General features: G+C 36.5%; 4 protein-coding genes across 4 annotated transcripts; 3 read left to right on the top strand and 1 right to left on the bottom strand.

The window, feature by feature from the left end:
• Nucleotides 1-1,568: 1,568 nt before the first annotated feature.
• LOC116017172 (NDR1/HIN1-like protein 1) lies at nt 1,569-2,437 on the top strand. The gene has a single exon (XM_031257706.1). It carries the CDS (start codon nt 1,642-1,644, stop codon nt 2,275-2,277), a length of 636 nt encoding a protein of 211 aa, XP_031113566.1. The 5' UTR covers nt 1,569-1,641; the 3' UTR covers nt 2,278-2,437.
• A 2,050-nt stretch (nt 2,438-4,487) lies between these two features.
• On the top strand, nt 4,488-5,356 carry LOC116017322 (NDR1/HIN1-like protein 1). The gene has a single exon (XM_031257883.1). The coding sequence runs from the start codon at nt 4,527-4,529 to the stop codon at nt 5,184-5,186; it is 660 nt and encodes a 219-aa protein (XP_031113743.1). The 5' UTR covers nt 4,488-4,526; the 3' UTR covers nt 5,187-5,356.
• A 3,244-nt stretch (nt 5,357-8,600) lies between these two features.
• Nucleotides 8,601-12,658, top strand: LOC116017095 (transcription factor E2FB-like). The gene is made up of 13 exons (XM_031257623.1): nt 8,601-9,021; nt 9,607-9,784; nt 9,865-9,924; nt 10,101-10,186; nt 10,275-10,363; nt 10,488-10,539; nt 10,744-10,796; nt 10,894-10,944; nt 11,058-11,106; nt 11,197-11,262; nt 11,385-11,461; nt 11,630-11,852; nt 12,083-12,658. The coding sequence occupies exons 1-13, from the start codon at nt 8,881-8,883 to the stop codon at nt 12,284-12,286; spliced, it is 1,329 nt and encodes a 442-aa protein (XP_031113483.1). The 5' UTR covers nt 8,601-8,880; the 3' UTR covers nt 12,287-12,658.
• Nucleotides 12,659-12,691: 33 nt separating this feature from the next.
• On the bottom strand, nt 12,692-14,032 carry LOC116017096. The gene is made up of 3 exons (XM_031257624.1): nt 13,680-14,032; nt 13,184-13,366; nt 12,692-13,044 (listed from the first exon to the last, which is right to left on the bottom strand). Exons 1-3 carry the CDS (start codon nt 13,920-13,922, stop codon nt 12,886-12,888), a joined length of 585 nt encoding a protein of 194 aa, XP_031113484.1. The 5' UTR covers nt 13,923-14,032; the 3' UTR covers nt 12,692-12,885.
• Between the last annotated feature and the right edge of the window lie 3,527 nt (nt 14,033-17,559).

The raw sequence follows: 17,559 nt of genomic DNA, 5'->3' as shown, positions 1-17,559 counted from the left end.
TAGAAATCAAAATCAGAACATGAATTCAATACTTGGTAATTGGAATGAGTTTTGATGAATGTATTTTGCATGTTCGGTAGTATGGTGAAATTGGAATAATTATCAATATTGATGTGTGGTTATGTATGACCATATAATTGAAATAAAGGTTTTAAAAATACAAAAATATAAAATCAAAGAAATTCATCTTAAGACTGACAATGAAGTGCGTATATATAGTAAGCAATGCAATGAGGAAGTCGATGAACCGAAGAAAGATATATAGATGAGTGAGGAGGCAACATTTCAAATCTTACACCTGCAGAGTAGCTAGCAAAGTAAAGTCTTTCAATTTATTTTAAATTTAACATAATGTAATATCTATATTAGTGATGGGTCGTGGTCGTTACTCATTCCAAGTCATTTCTGAGTGGTTGGAAAGATGAATTGAATGTGATCCGTGTTCTCAGTCTATTGGGGTAATAATTGTCTATTTCTTCGTCTCAGTCAATTTAGTACTATAACGTGAACTTGACGCTGGGGTGCAAGACTTTGCTGGTTCAGTCTACTACACCATCATGAGTCAAACCCCAAAACCAATGTTTTTAACCAATCTTAATAATATCATTAAACTTATTATTCCCATATAATATATACGTGTACTACATGCTTGCACTTCTTGATTATATCACTTCAACTGATCCTGAATTTAACTACCATTAAATCTTATTTAATCAAAGAGTTTTCACGACACTTATTCTTCATTCACAAGCTACCAAATTTAGATGGTGCATTTAAAAAGAAACTATTTTCATGACGAAACTATGCCCTTATCAAAATTCAAGCTAGCTTAGTTAAGAAGTATACACAAAATTTTCGTGATGAAATTAAAGCAATGATTGAACACCTATATACGGATCGGATTATTAGTTAGTCAACCTATTAAAGGATATGAAAAGACTCAAGTACACCCTTGAACTTTATATGAAAAATCAATTAGACTATTAAATTTTTAAATATTTCAATTAAGCACATCAATATGTCATTTTAGTTCATCATACTTCAAAAATCGATTAATGACATGTAATAGTATGTCATTAAGGTTCTGGCAATATTCCAACTAGCTCGAACGATAAAAATCGACGATCGACAATTGGTGAACTATTGCCGGTTGCCTTCGTGATTAAAGAAGGCCACTGACAATCACCTTACTTCTTCTCCAAAGGAGGCGATTGGTCACCCTTCTTCGTTTGAGGAAGAAGGTGACTGGTGGTTGCCTTCTTCGTCAATGAAAGAGGCTATCGGCAGTTGCCTTCTTTGGAGAAGAATGCGACTAGCAAGTGATCTAAGTCAGTACTAGAGGAGGCAATCATTGCCTTTAATGACAAAAGCACGTCAATTGCCAGTTGTCGATTTTTATTCTCGAAGCTAATATGAACATAGCCAGAACTCTAATGACTGATTATTACTGGTCAATAATTAATTTTTTCAATGCACTAAAATATAATGTTGATATAGGTAATTAAACCTTTGCCTATATAAGAAACCATTATATTCTCCCAACACGTAACGCAAGTAACCAACTAAGCACTCTCACCCTATTAACACCTATATTGGAAATTCCATTTTTCGATTCTTAGCCAAGAACTCAACTCCTCCTTCATGTCCGCCCACTACCCCTATGAGCGGCGGAAGTGTTACCGCCGCCTCTGCGCTATCCTCTCGTGGTTCATAATCCTCATCCTCATCACCATCTTCCTCATCTGGCTAATCCTCCGCCCCACCAAGCCCCACTTCATCCTCGAAGACGCCACCGTCTACACCTTCAACCTCACCACCACCTCCGCCACCCTCAACCTCCTCACCACCACCCTCCAGCTCTCCCTGGCCGCCCGAAACCCCAACAAACGCATCGGAATCTACTACGACCGCCTCGACGTCTACGCCACGTACCGCGGGCAGCAGATCACCCCTCCCACTTCCCTCCCCGCGTCCTACCAAGGCCACAAAGAAGTCACCGTTTGGTCGCCGTTCGTCAACGGGAACGCCGTCCCCGTGGCGGTATACTTGGGAATGGAGATTAGCCAAGACCAGAACGCCGGCAGGGTGTTGATCAATGTCAGAGTGGATGGACGGGTGAGATGGAAAGTTGGGACGTTCATCTCCGGGAGGTATCGTTTGAATGTAAACTGCCCGGCTTATTTGAGCTTCGGAGGAGGGGAATATAGTTCGAATAGTGTTTTGGTCGGGTCAACTGCTAAGTATCAATTGGTGCAACAATGTTACGTTGATGTTTAGTTTGACCATAAGTAGTTATTATTTTCTTTAGTTTCTAGTTATACGATTAGTCTCTTTGAGGTTTTCTATTGGGAAATTACAATGTCATATGTTGTCAAATTATAGCGTTAAATCAACACATTGTATGGTGTGAGCCTTAATACATTTTCTTTAAAATCGATTTGTTTTGTCCAAATAGTGATAGGAGTATTGAAGGATCTACTCTCCATGATACAATGGATTAATAACATAAATATTTGAGGAGCTCAAATATAAACATTCACGACAGATTAGAATAACAAGGTAAACACTTCAAAATTTTTAGAGAAGTGGTTGTATAATTTTTGAGAGACCATTCACTTTTGGTTCAATTGCATCATTTTGCATTGTTCAAGAATCCAATTGTATTTTTTTGAGTTCCATGACCTAATTGCATTTTCGTTTGTAGTTCAGTGGCTTATTTGATCCTTATTTCTATAAAATATATCCTCAACTAGGAGAATTCAAATTCACATTGACGCAATCCAAATTGAAAGTGGACTTTACACAAATTAATACTTCAAAATGGTCACTTAAAATGTTAATTTTTGCTAATTTTTTCAACCATTCCCGCCCTCACATGAACGAAAATTACTTGATGGGATTGGACAAACAACAAAATAGTGTTCAAAGGTTGATCCCATCATAGGATAAGTAGGTGTGACCATTTGAATCCTCCATTGTAAAGATATTTTTAGTTTACTAGTTGTCTAATAAAATGTGATGTCTTTAAACTATATGCCATTTGTGTAAACAATGATATATTTTACACATGAATCTCCAACCTTTATTCAATTCTCATGGTTGTGCCTTTTTTGGACATGGACCTAGCTATCACAATTTGTTTTGAGAATTTCCATGATATAGCTGCATCAGCTAACATGGACACATAACCACTTTTGGACTTAGAGTCCTAAATATCTAGCATCCAATTAGAACTGATATACCCTAGCTTCTAGTATATATAGTTGTATATCTTGTATAATGCGGTCCTAGCTAGGTCACGAGTAATCGAGTATACAAGAATCTCATCTCCTTCTAGTGGTCATCATTGGGATTACTATTATATTTACTAAGTTACAAACCACAAAGACAAGCTAGCAATATCCAATGCAACCTAGTATAATTCATTAGATACATCAAACTCTCAATAATCTTAGTATATTCTACTTGAAAAATACACTTTCCCTGATTTTTGGATAGATATCAGTTAGTATCTAAGGCATCCTAGCCAATTGATTGTCATTCTTGTTAAGTTTCTCAAGAATTTTATCAATATAATATAATGAGATTAGCTTAACACAATATCATTCGGTCTTCTAAGGATTCTAATCCTAAAAATGACTAAATCCGCTAAATGTACAAATTTAAGATATATATTTTTTATAAATTTAATAATTTGATTGTTACTACCAACGATAAATATATCGTAATATAAACCTAAAATGACATAATAATTTATCGTGTTATTAACATATACACACTTCTCACTTAGAAGCATTCTCCCATGTCCCCATGCCATGTCCTATATAAGCAGAAATTCTAAAGTCTTTAGCCTTGCGTAGAAGCATGCTCCCATAGTCCCATATTCTAAAAATATAAGGTTGATGCCCCATTCTACAAACTCACACACCAACACATTATATTCACTCCATTTACACACGCACATAACTTCCTTAATTGATACCTAGCCAACTTGACTTCTTCTTTTTCTTTTTCTTTTTTCTTTTTTTTTTTTTTCTGAAAAATTAAGAGAGATAAAATTAAAGTTTAAATTTATTATTGAAAAAGTATATAGCTTACTTCTTTAATTTGCATTAAACTATATATAAACACGTAACTCACTCAATTTAGTATACTGCTCCAAAATGTCTTTAAAAAAAAAAAAAACTATTTGCATGACCAAACTAAGCCCTTATCAAAATTCAAGATTGCTTAGTTGGGAAGTATACGTAAAATTTTCATGATGATTGAACACATGTATATAGGGAGTAGTATTAGTTAGCCATATCTCCTTTTTGTTTTTCCCAATTTTTAGTCCTTCCACAAACTATAATAAAATCTGGTTTTGACAAATCTTATCTCCCTTTAAATATTATCTACTGAATCAGTGAGTTAAATCAGAGACAGATAAATCTTTTTCTATATAAGTAAGGTAGGCACTCACACTATTAACATCTTGGGAACTCTTTCTTAGACAAGACTACAAGAGCTCCCATCCTCCCTCCGTCATGTCGGCCAAGGATTGTGCCCACCACCACCGTGAGCGGCGGAAGTTGTACCACCGCCTCTTCCTTATCCTCTCGTCCTCCATAATTCTCATCCTCTTCCTCGTCTTCCTCATCTGGCTCATCCTCCGCCCCACCAAGCCCCGCTTCATCCTCCAAGACGCCACCGTCTACAACTTCAACGCCGCCGCCGCCGCCGGCGGCGCCGCCACCGGACTCAACCTCCTGACCACCAACATTCAGGTAACCCTAGCCTCTCGAAACCCCAACGAACGCATCGGCATCTACTACGACCGCCTCGACGTCTACGCCACCTACCGGGGCCAGCAGATCACGCTCCCCACTCTCCTCCCGGTCTCCTACCAAGGCCACAAAGACGTCACCATTTGGTCGCCGTTCCTCAACGGCAACGCCGTCCCGGTGGCGCCCTACCTGGGGGTGGAGATCAGCCAGGACCAGAACGCCGGGAGGGTGTTGATCAACATCAGAGTGGATGGACGGATCAGATGGAAAGTTGGGACGTTCATCTCCGGGAGGTATCGTTTGGATGCAAACTGCCCTGCTTATTTGAGCTTCGGAGGAGAGAACTATAGTCCCAACAGTATTTTAGTTGGCTCAACTGCAAAGTATCAATTGGTGCAAAATTGTCACGTTGATGTTTGAGCAAGCTAAGGTTATTGTTTTCTTAATTTCAAATCCTCTCTTTGAGGTTCGTTTTTAATTAATTTCATTGGGAAATTACAACACCATATGTATGTTAATTAGTTGAAAAAAGTTTGATTTACGTTATTACTAGCTTTGGGCGAGACAAATCTCACCTAGTGGTGCATTTATTTGATGATTAGTTGTTGTCAAATTATCACGTAAATCAAAACACGATTTTTCTGTAAGAGATCAATAGATGTATAGTTGTATAGTAGGTATTAACTGTTTATGTTTTCATTATAAGAAAAAAATATAAAGACAACAGTTAAAAGTAATTGTTTTTGGTGGGGTCTTTAATTTAACAACACCTTTTGGTTTAAACCTAATGGTTTAAAACTGTTGTCCGTCTTTAACACATTTTTCAAACATCAGTCTAAAGACAACGATTAAACATATAAGACAACGGTTTGAAACGGTTGTCTTTTGACTAAAGTCTTTAACAACACCTTTTCAATAACATAATTTTTTCCCTTAAAAGATAACAATTTTTCACCGTTGTCTAAGTGCATTTTTCTTATAGTGATTTGCTAGAAAAATTACAACTTTAATTATTTTGAGATAGTTTTTAGTAGTGGAAAGTATATTCATTATATTTACCAACAATCTAGTAGAGGGAAGTGTACAAAGGAGGAAAAGGCTCAAGAATCCAAGAAAAGCAAAAGTATATTCAAAGATGGGTTCTTTTCTTGCTTTTGTGCTTGTGAAATTGGTAAGTTATATGATTCCATATATACTTGGAAGTATCATTATTAACTAATAATGTAACTTGTCATCTTAACCTACAAGCTATCCTATGTAATTATTATGAGATTGAGAGTTTGTGTAGAAGCAAAGAAAACAGTAGACCGACATGCTAATGATATGCTATGTGATTGTGATAAATCATTTAGTGGCTCCACCCTTGTTCCACTCGTCCACAATCTACCTAAAAATTACACCTTTTTCATGCAGGTTGCCATTACCTTTTTCCCGCTGTATTTGAATCTGTTAACTATGATCAACTTAAATCACAAAATGAGATTTATTCCATGCATATCCTTAAATAGTAATTGGGAGTATTTTCATAATTCAAAAAATAAAAAGTTATTTTAGATAAATTTCAATCAAAATAATTAAAAGGAGACGATTATATATATATGTCTTTAACTATTTTAGTATTATAAAAAAATACAAAACAAAACAAAACAAAATATGTAACTGACAATATATAGGAAATGAGCTATATTTAATTTATTTGTTAGCGTGTTGTCAATTTGCCTGGTAAATCAGTCTAGGTTGACGATAGTTATGTTTCTGGTTCAAATTAAACTACAAATGCCAACAGATTGTATAAAAGCGAGTGGATGGGAAATGACGAGGTTCCTCAGCTTTAGAATAACTTGGTTTACCTACTTTCTACCCACCATGTGGAGTCATGCACATATGGTGTCAATTGTATGAACAGTTGGAATGAATCTCAATGAAGCGAATATGGTAGGAATTAACTAAGTTGATTTTGTCGATAATAATTACTTGTGGGTTCGTATTTATCGTCTAAACAAATTTTTTTTTGAGGTTTAATGATAGATGGGTTTCTTTCTATACATAAATTTTTTAAAGCACTCATGATTCTTTACAAGTTAATATCTATTTTATACTTAATCTTTTTCAGCTCAAAGAATCAATGTTCTCACCACACCGAAATTCGATCTTATGATCATCCATGTAATGTGATGACACATCTATTATACATAAACTTTAAAATGGTTCTCCCCTAATCTAATTGACCAACAAGATTGCAACTAATAGCAAGTTGTGACAAACTGCGCATCTTTATTAATATTTTTGTTTAAATGTTTTGAACATTCAAATACAAATGCATTATGCATATAGCTAGAGTAGCAGTAATAATACAAATGACTAGAATCAGATTAGGGTACAAAATGAAGAACTATTTAGTCGACAACGACAATCGTTTGTGCGAACGAAATAAGTGTTGGGGCGTCAATCGGATTAGTTGAGATCAGTCTCTGTTCGATTCAAGGCGTGGCGCTATGACTTACTATGGAGGAATGTGGTTAAATAGTTAATGTTCATCTACTTATCACGGTTTAAGTATGACATGCCAACCATGAACTCTGTAGTTAAGTGTGTTTAACTTACTGTCATATAATAAGTGACTCACTAAGAAATAAGCATAGTGCAGCCCTGAGATCCATCAATTGGTATCAGAACCGAGGCCACGGATTTGAATCGATGACGATGCGAAAGTCAGTCTAGTCCCAAATGGGATGTGGACCTGGGTCGGGCCAAGTCCAATCCCATGATTGGGATTAGTGGGCGCAAAGGATCGAGTCAGGCACGTTGCGCAACAGCACAAATAGTCTTGACCTTCAACGTTCCTAATGTGGTAAATACATTGGTGTATGCAAGTAAGATTATATACATAGGTACACAATTTAGACTAGAGTTCACCTTGTAAGGTGGACCTTGGTCCATGGCATAATAACTAAGTTACATCAAATACCAATATTCCATCATTAATAAAAAAAAGTTCAATTTTTATTAATTCAATAAACCATTTGGGCTTTCCTCAAAAAATATTTGGGCTGCTTTCATTTAGAAATGGGTCAGTTCGGCTCCTTCGTGGGCCATTAATTCGATATGAAAGGCCCGGCCCAAAATTTGCGCGCGGAGGGTTCGAATCGGCAATTCGCGCCTTACAACGGCACCGTTGGGGCAGCGATATTTTGGCGCGTAGTGCTCTTCCCACAATCTCCACCTATCTCTAACGGACCAAACCCTATCACAAATAGCCTCCACCACCTACTTTTTAGTACAAACACTATACTTACAAAATAAAAATATTTAACGGTTAGTCTAAAATATAATCAATTGAATTGAATATAATTCTCTCAAGATCAGTTAAATGTATATGAAACGTTATTTTTCTTGTGTAGTTTATGAATTATCAAATAAATGTAAGATTTATTCCGTGCACATCATTGTGTAATTGTTACGTGTTTCTCTCGTCACTCAAAAAATATTAACAGTTAATTTTATATAAAATTATTTTAATTTCAAGCAATAAAACGTTAGTGGAGTCTATAATCCTAACCTATACTTTTATTAAACTTTAAAATATCAAAATTCCGTTATAAAATAATATCCATGTTTATAAAGAAAGGAAAAAGAAGTAAATTCAAAGCATGAATCAAAAGAATCATAGAAGTTTTGAGGTTGAGTAGTAATAAAATCATAGAACTTTGATTACAGCTAATCCTAATCAATAATGGAATGATTAGATGAAGATTGAAAAGGTATTTTGGAGTTTTGTCCAAATTTATAAGACAACACAGAGAAAGAAGTGCTTCCCTCCATATCTGTATCCGAACCAAATTCCTAACCTCAACCTCAACTCCACACCACTTTCCCTCGTTTTCTTCTCCTATCTCTCTCTCTCTCTCTTCCCGCTTTTTCTATTCCCCTCAACCCAGATCTCATCTTCTCCTCTCATTCAATTCCCCTCACCCAAAATCGTTTTTTTTTTTAAACCCTTTTCTTTAGATTTTTATGAATTTGTACTTCCCTCCATAAAGTTGAATTGGCAAAAAAGAAAAAGAAAATCAATAATCGAGAAGAAGAGCTCTTCTTGTTTTAAGAGAAGAGAATTATGCAGCAGCAACAAGCAATCAAGCGGCAGCAGCTGCCCTTCACGGCGGCGAAGCCGCCCTTTGGGGACTACCACCGATTCCCCGCTGACCCGCGAATGCTCCCGCCTCAAGTACCGGAGGGCATCGTTGTGAAAACTCCGGTGAGCCTTCGAGTTTTTTGCTGCCAAGATTGTTTTTTTTTTTTGCTTGGACTGTAGCGAGTGTTTAATTTAAGCTTAGGACTGAAAATATCTTTCCCCTTGTTTCAGTCTAACTCTGTATTTGTTTTTCTTGATTGAGACTTTGTGACAATGTGTGATCTTTCTAGTTGAATTGTTGCTAACATACTTTTCTTTTTTTGGTTAAACTGTAAGCGATCGTGTGATCCCTGTGCAGTGCTGACCACAAAGTTTGCACCTTTTTTTGGTTCATTCAGTGATGATTTACACAATTTATGTATATTCTTTTATTGGTGATTTGAGCCCACACTGATTTTGGTTTATGTAATTTGTTTTTGAAACCTAAGTGCCAGCGAACTGTATGTTTTCCATTAGTGTAAGAGATTCATAACTAGATCCAGGAAAGAGAGCAAAAAAATAGTATATATGTTGATATAATATTGAGATCATTCTACACTTGATGACATATTCTTCCATCAAAGTTGCTTTCAATGGCATTGCTGAGTAAGATGGAGTAATAGCTATTTTACTCTCCTAATCCTATTATTGTTCTTTCGGTTTGACCAGCCTTTGAAGCGGAAGAAGGAGACAGCCAAGTATAGTCTGGTTTCTGGTGAACTGAACCAAGGTTCTGGATATTCTGATGCCAATGGTCCCTTGCAAACACCGGTTTCAGGAAAAGCTCAGAAAGCATCTAGGACATCGAAAGCCAACAGATCTGCATCTCAAACTGCTGGGAATGTTGGTAAGCTTTCCTATACAGATATCTGTTTTTGGATATCAGATTGATGGGAGAAAGTAACTTTAGCTGTTCTGGATCTACAGGATCCCCTTCTAGCAACAATGTCACTCCAGTTGGTGCTTGTCGGTATGATAGTTCCCTAGGTAATCAACTACTTTCTTACTGTGTACTTTGTCGATTTAAGTGCTTCTATTTCTCTGCCCCCTGTGTCTAGATTGTGGATGTTTTTAATCGTGTTCGTTTAGACTCTAGGGTTGCTTGTGGTATTGAATTGAGGTACCAAAGTCAATATTGACAGTATCGTTTGACTCTCACTCAGGCCTCTTGACTAAGAAGTTCATTAATCTGATCAAACATTCTGAAGATGGCATTCTGGATCTAAACAATGCTGCTGATACACTAGAGGTGATAAAAACTTTGCTTGATTCTCTTTACATTTATCTGATGAAGTTCTACAAGCTAAAAACTGAAACAATTTTCATTCTTCAATCAGGTGCAGAAGAGGCGTATCTATGATATAACAAATGTCCTGGAAGGCATCGGCCTAATAGAGAAGAAATTAAAGAATAGAATTCAATGGAAGTACGATAATGCCTCTCAAATCTTTAATTTTTTAATTTTTTTAAACAAAAAAGCTAATGCTAAACTTGCCTCAAGGCTTTTTTAGCAAATGAAAAGTGGCTAATAAAGTGCATTGGTTACACAGGGGCCTAGATGTGTCAAGTACAGGAGAGGATGAAAGTGTTGCAAGCTTACAAGTGAGCGTCATTACTCTTTTCTTTATTTTGTTCTCTGGGAGTATGCACTCCTTGACCTTGTACTAGCCTCTCACTATTTAGGTGGTCTCATATTCATAGATTATGGATATCAGTCTATGTTTTAAAGTTATTTAAAGTGTGCAATTGTGATGCTTCTCTGGAATTTCAATGATTTGTTCACCTGTACTGTGCTCCCTTTTGCAGGCAGAAGTAGAGAACTTGACCATGGATGAACGTAGAATAGATGAACAAATCAGGTTCTATTATAAAGATAAAAACTTTAGGATATATATTTGAAATTACTGTGATTTAACCATGATTGTGCTAATGCTATGCAACATTAACTTGTTTTAGAGAAATGCAAGAAAGATTGAGGGACCTGAGTGAAGATGAAAACAATCAAAGGTACCTCTTCTTTAACGTATTCATCAAATCTGTAGTTTTATTTTCAAAGGTTCTTAATGCATTCAATTGCTCATTCTTTTTTGTTCTTCTGTCCTGCAATTTTCTTCTATCAGATGGCTTTTTGTCACTGAAGAAGATATTAAGAATATACCTAGTTTTCAGGTATGCATAATTTGTAATTGCACTGCTTCTATTGTGTCCTATATGCTTGTATCACTCAACTGTGCTAAAACAAAAATCTACTTTTGTCAGGATGAAACACTAATAGCAATTAAAGCTCCACATGGAACCACATTAGAAGTCCCAGATCCTGATGAGGTTCTGGCTACACTTATTTATGGGTTCTTTTCCCTCTTCTTTTATCAATTACTCTATTTATTTAATTGCAATGGTTATATTACGTCTTAAACATGTATTTTCTTTATTATTAATTTTGGCAGGCTGTTGATTATCTTCAGAGGAGGTATAGAATAGTTCTACGCAGCACCATGGGGCCCATAGATGTTTACCTTGTCAGGTACATGTGCTTCTTCCTATAACATTAGACTTTACATTATGAAACCTGGGGACTGTATTCAATGCCATGGCATTCAATTTCTCTTTAAAGACACCTCTATATTTCTGTGAAGTGATTGAATATCTGATCAAAGTCTGCCTTTATTGCCTGAAATTCAATTTCTTTTAGTCAATTTGAGGAAAAGTATGAGGAGATAGATGCAGCTGCAGCACCACCAAACAACCCTTCGACATCAGGTGTCGATAATAATGCCACTGCAACATTAGAAATTGAGAAGAGCGGAGTAAATGAAGTAGGGAGGCAGGAAAATGAAACAGGAACAATCCCCTCAGATCTTGGTACCTCAGAGGACTTCATGGGTGGAATCATGAAAATTGTTCCCGATGTCGATGTAAGTTTTCACTATTGCGAGGTGCACACACGACACGCACATATGAAAGACTAGTCATGTTGAATTTTTAGTTTGATGGTGTTTACTGGGGTTCCATAATGGAATGACCGGCTTCATTATGGCCCAATTGAATGCCACAAATAACAATTTGCCTGCTCATATCTTTCATGTGAGCACTTGAGTTATGTTGGTTTCCAGATTCTAACATTTTCCGTTTCTGGCCTTTCCAGAATGGAACAGATTACTGGTTCATGTCAGATTACGCTGGAATCACTGCTATCTGGGAAGACTCTCACTTAGCCGGGCTTGACTGGAGTGACTTGATAACACTTGATGAAGATCACGCTACAACTAATGTCAGTACTCCACTTGCCCAAACTTCACCTCCCACTTTTGCCGAACTGCCTTGTGCAACTAATACTACCATAAGCTGAATGTTATCTGCCCGCAATTCCCGGTTGAATTCAAAATAATGGTTGCTCCAAGTATATAAAGATTCTTACTCTTATTATTTCTCTTGCCCCCTTTGAACAACTCTGAATAGAGAACGAATTGTATCCATTCTATGCATTTCTCGAGGGAAAGTTACCTTGAGGCTGGGAATGGAACATGTATCTGAGTTATGAGTTGCTTCCTGTACAGTGATCTATTACCTTGTAACTAGCAATAAGAATAGTTTTAGGAGATTTCCCAGTTTAGCTCTGTATTATGTCATCTTGTACCTTCAAACTTGACTAGGTGGAGCACACTGTTAAACATTTGACAAATTGAATTATAATTTTCTCAAATGAATGTTTCTACCACAATTGACTGGTTTTGATTGAGAATGAGTGGCCTCCTTTCAGTGTCAATTATCCAGTTAACACACTCATCAGTGTTGAATGATTTACAGGATGCATATGCATATATAAGTATGTATCTCTTTTGCAAAATTCTTAGCCTTTCTCAACAGAGTTACAACCAAATGATGAGAAGGAGGTTGATATATCATATATGCATGTCATATGTTACAGAGTGAGAGACTAGTTCAAGATTACTTCTCTTTATCAACTTTCTTTCCTATCCAGCTAGCAACAATGGGAGTAAGAGCAACAGTAGGTGGAAACCTTATAGGCGATGCGGCCTTGTGGGCAGCATAAGCCAACGCGAAAGTCCCAACTTTCTCGCCCGTCTCATTAGGTGAAATCCCGACCTGCAAATCATCAGAACACCTTGTTTGTCAATGTCGAGCATATAATATATAAAATATAAATATGTAAGCACTTTTAGTCGAGACCGATTATGGAATTCAAAGAGAGTTGTGCAATTTTGAAGAGGGAAGCTCAGTTCACCTTCTGTAGCAATGCTTGCACATCAACTCCAGCACTGATTAGGGCATAGCAGAGGCCAAAGGATATCAAGGAGAGAGTAATGGAGGTAGCTAGGTATGCTCCTCCATATTTTGCCAAAAGCTCCTTTGCTTGGTCCCCTTTTGACTTAGATTCCTGGTTATCTTCATCTTTTGAATTGAATATCTACAATGTTTAAGTTACAGTCTGATTATTATGGTCAATGAATCAACCTAGAAACACCCATCAATGTACCATTCCTTCAACTTTGTCACTATAAACCAGACACAAAATAAATTCAAAGAACACTAAATTAAGCTAAACTAGCATATGCTGCTATGAACAATTATCAGAAAAGATAGGACTTTCTTGAACAGAGAAGCAGAACCCAAATACCCAAAATTTGATTGGGAAGGAAATCAAATAATCAATAGTATACAATCCAAAAGATTTTCCAGACCTTAAAAAGACACAGTTCATGATCATAAATGAATTTTACCTTCCAGAGACCTGCTTCTAGGCCATATTTCTTGGTGACTTCCTCTGCAGATGTCTGGGACTTGATTTCCTCTGTTTTCTCCTTCAAGGCCCTCACTTTGAGCTTACTGAAACTGGGCTTGGAATTTGCAGAAGAGGTTGATGCCCTGTTTGGTTTTCCAGAACTGAGGGGAGCCCCAGGAGGAGAGAAGAAGAGTGCTGTTTTAGTGTAGTAGTGAGAAGGGAGGTGCAGATGAGCGGCCATTGTTAAAAGTAGCTAAAGAACTATCTCTTCTGGTTGTTTTAACTTGTTATCCAAACATGGCCTTGATACTTGATACTTTCTTCCTGAGAACAATTTTCAGATGGAGAGAGAGACAAGTTACACTATTTCTGACCTGTGTTTATTGAACCAAACAGAGATCAGTGATTCCGATATTGGGCTTCAAAATTTTGGGCTCCCACTAAAGTAACAGATATGTAGGCCCAAACCCCAAGTTCGCACTGTCCATTTAAAGGGCTTATACGATACATCAATCATTACGGAAGTGTTTGGTAAATAGCTGTTAGCTGATTAGGTTAGTGGGTAGAAAGATGTTTGGTAAATTGGTTGTTAGTTGATAATTGATTACATGCAATGATGCAAAATGACTTTCTCAAAAAGCTTACCAAAAAAGCTACTTTGAGCAACTTTTTTAATTTTAGCGTTTCGGAGTAATAATAAGTTGTTACTTGTTACAAAAAAGTAATTAACCAAACACTTATATTAGCCCTGTTTGGTAAAATAGTTAGTCTATCAGTCAATTTTGGCTTATTTGACCACTATTAGCTATTTGACTTGGTTAAAAAATCAATATAAGTGTTTGACTAATCAGCTTTTTGTAACTTCAAAATGCTAAAATTCAAAAAGTTGATCAAAGCAACTTTTTAAATTAGTTTTTTGATAAAGAAATTATACCAAACAGCTATCAGCTAATAGTTAATTTACCAAACACCTTTATATAATCAGCTAATGTTATCAACTAGTTATACCATCTAACTCAATCAGCTAACAGTCATTTACCAAACATGGTCATTGACTGTTTTACCAAGTCAAACAGCTAATAGTGGTCAAAAAGCCAAAATTGATTGATAAACTAACTATATTACTAAACCGGCCTATATCATGGACCACTAACATACAAGTTCATTTTTATTGCACTACGGGTTCATTTGTAGTATATTTATTGTACTTTGAAATATGTTCATTTTTAACATATACATTCTAAAAATACATTGAAAATAAATCTACAAAAGTGTTAGTGGTGGATAGTCAATTTAGATGTCAAAAAATAGCATTCCTTCTCAATCACACTTGAAGAAGATCACATTTGGAGCAACAGGCTTTGTGGCAGCTGGCCTAGTCTTGAAGATCCCCCCAGTGGATATCTTATGATTTTCTTAATTTTAATAGGATTTGTATTGGATGAAACCTTATTGGATGGATAAAGGAATTATTGGACCTAATTCGATCTTCCTGTATAGGAGTAGCATGCAGAATCATATCCTTATCTAGTTATGATTAAGAAAAACATATAACCTATATATAATCCCAAGACATCTAATAGCTATTGCATAAACTTAATGCACAAAAACCTTACTGTATAATTTATTTTTTTGGACGAGGATTCATCTATAGATATATATATCTTGTTGGAAGATATGAATTCTTCGACTACCAACCACAGCTCCTCCTCAGAAGCAACCCAAAGTCGGCGCCGCCGCCGCCCCCGCAGCCCTTCTCCAAATACATTTCTTTAAAGGACTTATTACCCCCAAAGTCGATGTGCACCGGAGACCCTCGTCTCAACCGCCGGGATAATGCACGTCTAGGGTCGACTAAGCGTCATCATCGCCGGCGGCGTAGGGTCACAGAAGTTATGTTTTGTCGCCGTTTTCGCTGCGTCGCTCGGAAGATCAGTAGTGCCTGCTTAACTCTCTCAATTTTCTTTGCTTCCTGCGCCGGCGCCGGCGACAGTGAGAGCTACCCATTTTGGTAATTTGCATAATCTCTCTCTGTTCACTGTTGCATGCATGGATGAAGAGTTCTTTACCAAAGTGGTAAATACAGTTAGTTTTAGTCCTAGTAAATTTGGAAGGATATTTTGTAATACAATCCTCAAATTTTCTTAATGAGTTAATACCAGCCAAGGTCCCTCGAGTATAGTGGTTCCGCCATCTATGGTCCTAAACTTTCAAATCGACCCTCCGTGATCCTCCGAATTTAAAAATCGACCTGCCCTAGTCCTTCTGTTAAGATTTTCCGTCTCAACTGTGAAATGTAAGGGCATAATAGTCTTTTCATTTATTACCCAGCCAAAACAATTCATTTCGCTCTCAGTTGAAACCCGAAACCATGGTGGTCTAACCTATGGTTCTCTACTTTAAGATTGTATTCACCATTAGACAATTTAGGCCAATTATGATTCTCGTGAACAATAATATACTCGGCCAACTCCTATCAACACCTCCCACATTCAAAGGCTTTGAAAAAGACACATTAGAGTAAGACTGGGAAAGCATCAATCTTTGAAACACAAGGGGATTGGAGTCGCCTAATAAAGGAAGAACTCGGGAAAGCTAGATCAGTGGGTGATGGTGGTGGCAAAGCCATTGAAGAAGACGAAGAAAGGTGAGGCCCCAAATTGAGAAGGAAATTTCTTTTATGCCGAATCAATAAAAACCAAAATCAAAGGGAAAAAAAAGCCCCCAAATATCCAATTTAACATATGCAAATGATTGCTCAAAATTTGATTGTGATAAAATCCATCAATACCAGAAACTCATGAAACGAGGAACACCCCCATAATAATTCAACTAATTAAAGATTGCAACTTTCTCATACATTTATGCTCAAAGAATGCTTCTGCATACAGATTTATAAAGCTATAAGTTGCGAGAGAGTTAGAGAGAGTTAGAGAGAGAAGGAGGGAGGGAGAATCTAATAACAGTTGATTTTTCTCAAACCCAGCAGATATACTTGTCTGAGAAATCAGTAAAATGTGGAAAGACTGAAAATAAAATGAAAAAAAAAATAGACAGATAAAAATCTAAAGCAACCTACGTAAATGCTGTCTTTCCCTCATTTTCTCCCATGAATTTCTCTTCTGGATCCTCGCTCCACTCTTCCCTTTTTCCCTTCACTAGACCGACTCTCATGTCAATAGCTTTCTTGCCAAGAAGAAGGAAATCAGAGGAAGAAATGGAGGGAAGAAGGTGTGAACAAATGCTTGGTCTACGTGAGGAAGAAATGGATTAGGGCTAGGGAGGGCTAATTTTAATTTCTGATAGCAAAATGAATTGTTTTGGTTGGGTAATAAATGAAAAGACTATTATGCCCTTACATTTCACGGCTGAGACGGAAACTTTTAACGGAAGGACTACGGCAGGTCGATTTCGAAATTCGGAGGATCGCGGAGGGTCGATATGAAAGTTTAGGACCATAGATGGCGAAACCACTAAACTCGAGGGACCTTGGCTGGTATTAACTCTTTTCTTAATATATGTTCTATACTTTCTCAATCATAATTATATACAATAAGTCTTATATTTTGAGAAAAGAGAAATGGTATATTTGATGAATATGAAATTAATTAGGGATAATGGTCAAATAAACCCTCCAACTATATACTAAAGTGTAATTAGTCATTCGAACTATAAAAAAAAAACCTTCAATTACACCCTTAAACTCATTAAAATATTAGAATTAACCTATAATAACAAGTTATATCTTCAAGTCACCTGCCACGTTGGATTTCACGTGAGATGCCACATTAATTAATATTTTTAAACTTATTTTTTAAAAAATATAAATTATTTATATTTATTATTATTAAAAAAAAAAAAAAAAAAAAACCCATCAT

Source organism: Ipomoea triloba, chromosome 4, assembly GCF_003576645.1.
Source record: "Ipomoea triloba cultivar NCNSP0323 chromosome 4, ASM357664v1".
Taxonomy (NCBI): domain Eukaryota; kingdom Viridiplantae; phylum Streptophyta; class Magnoliopsida; order Solanales; family Convolvulaceae; genus Ipomoea; species Ipomoea triloba.
Note: the sequence above shows the minus strand (reverse complement) of the source record. Positions and strands in the feature narration are given on the sequence as shown.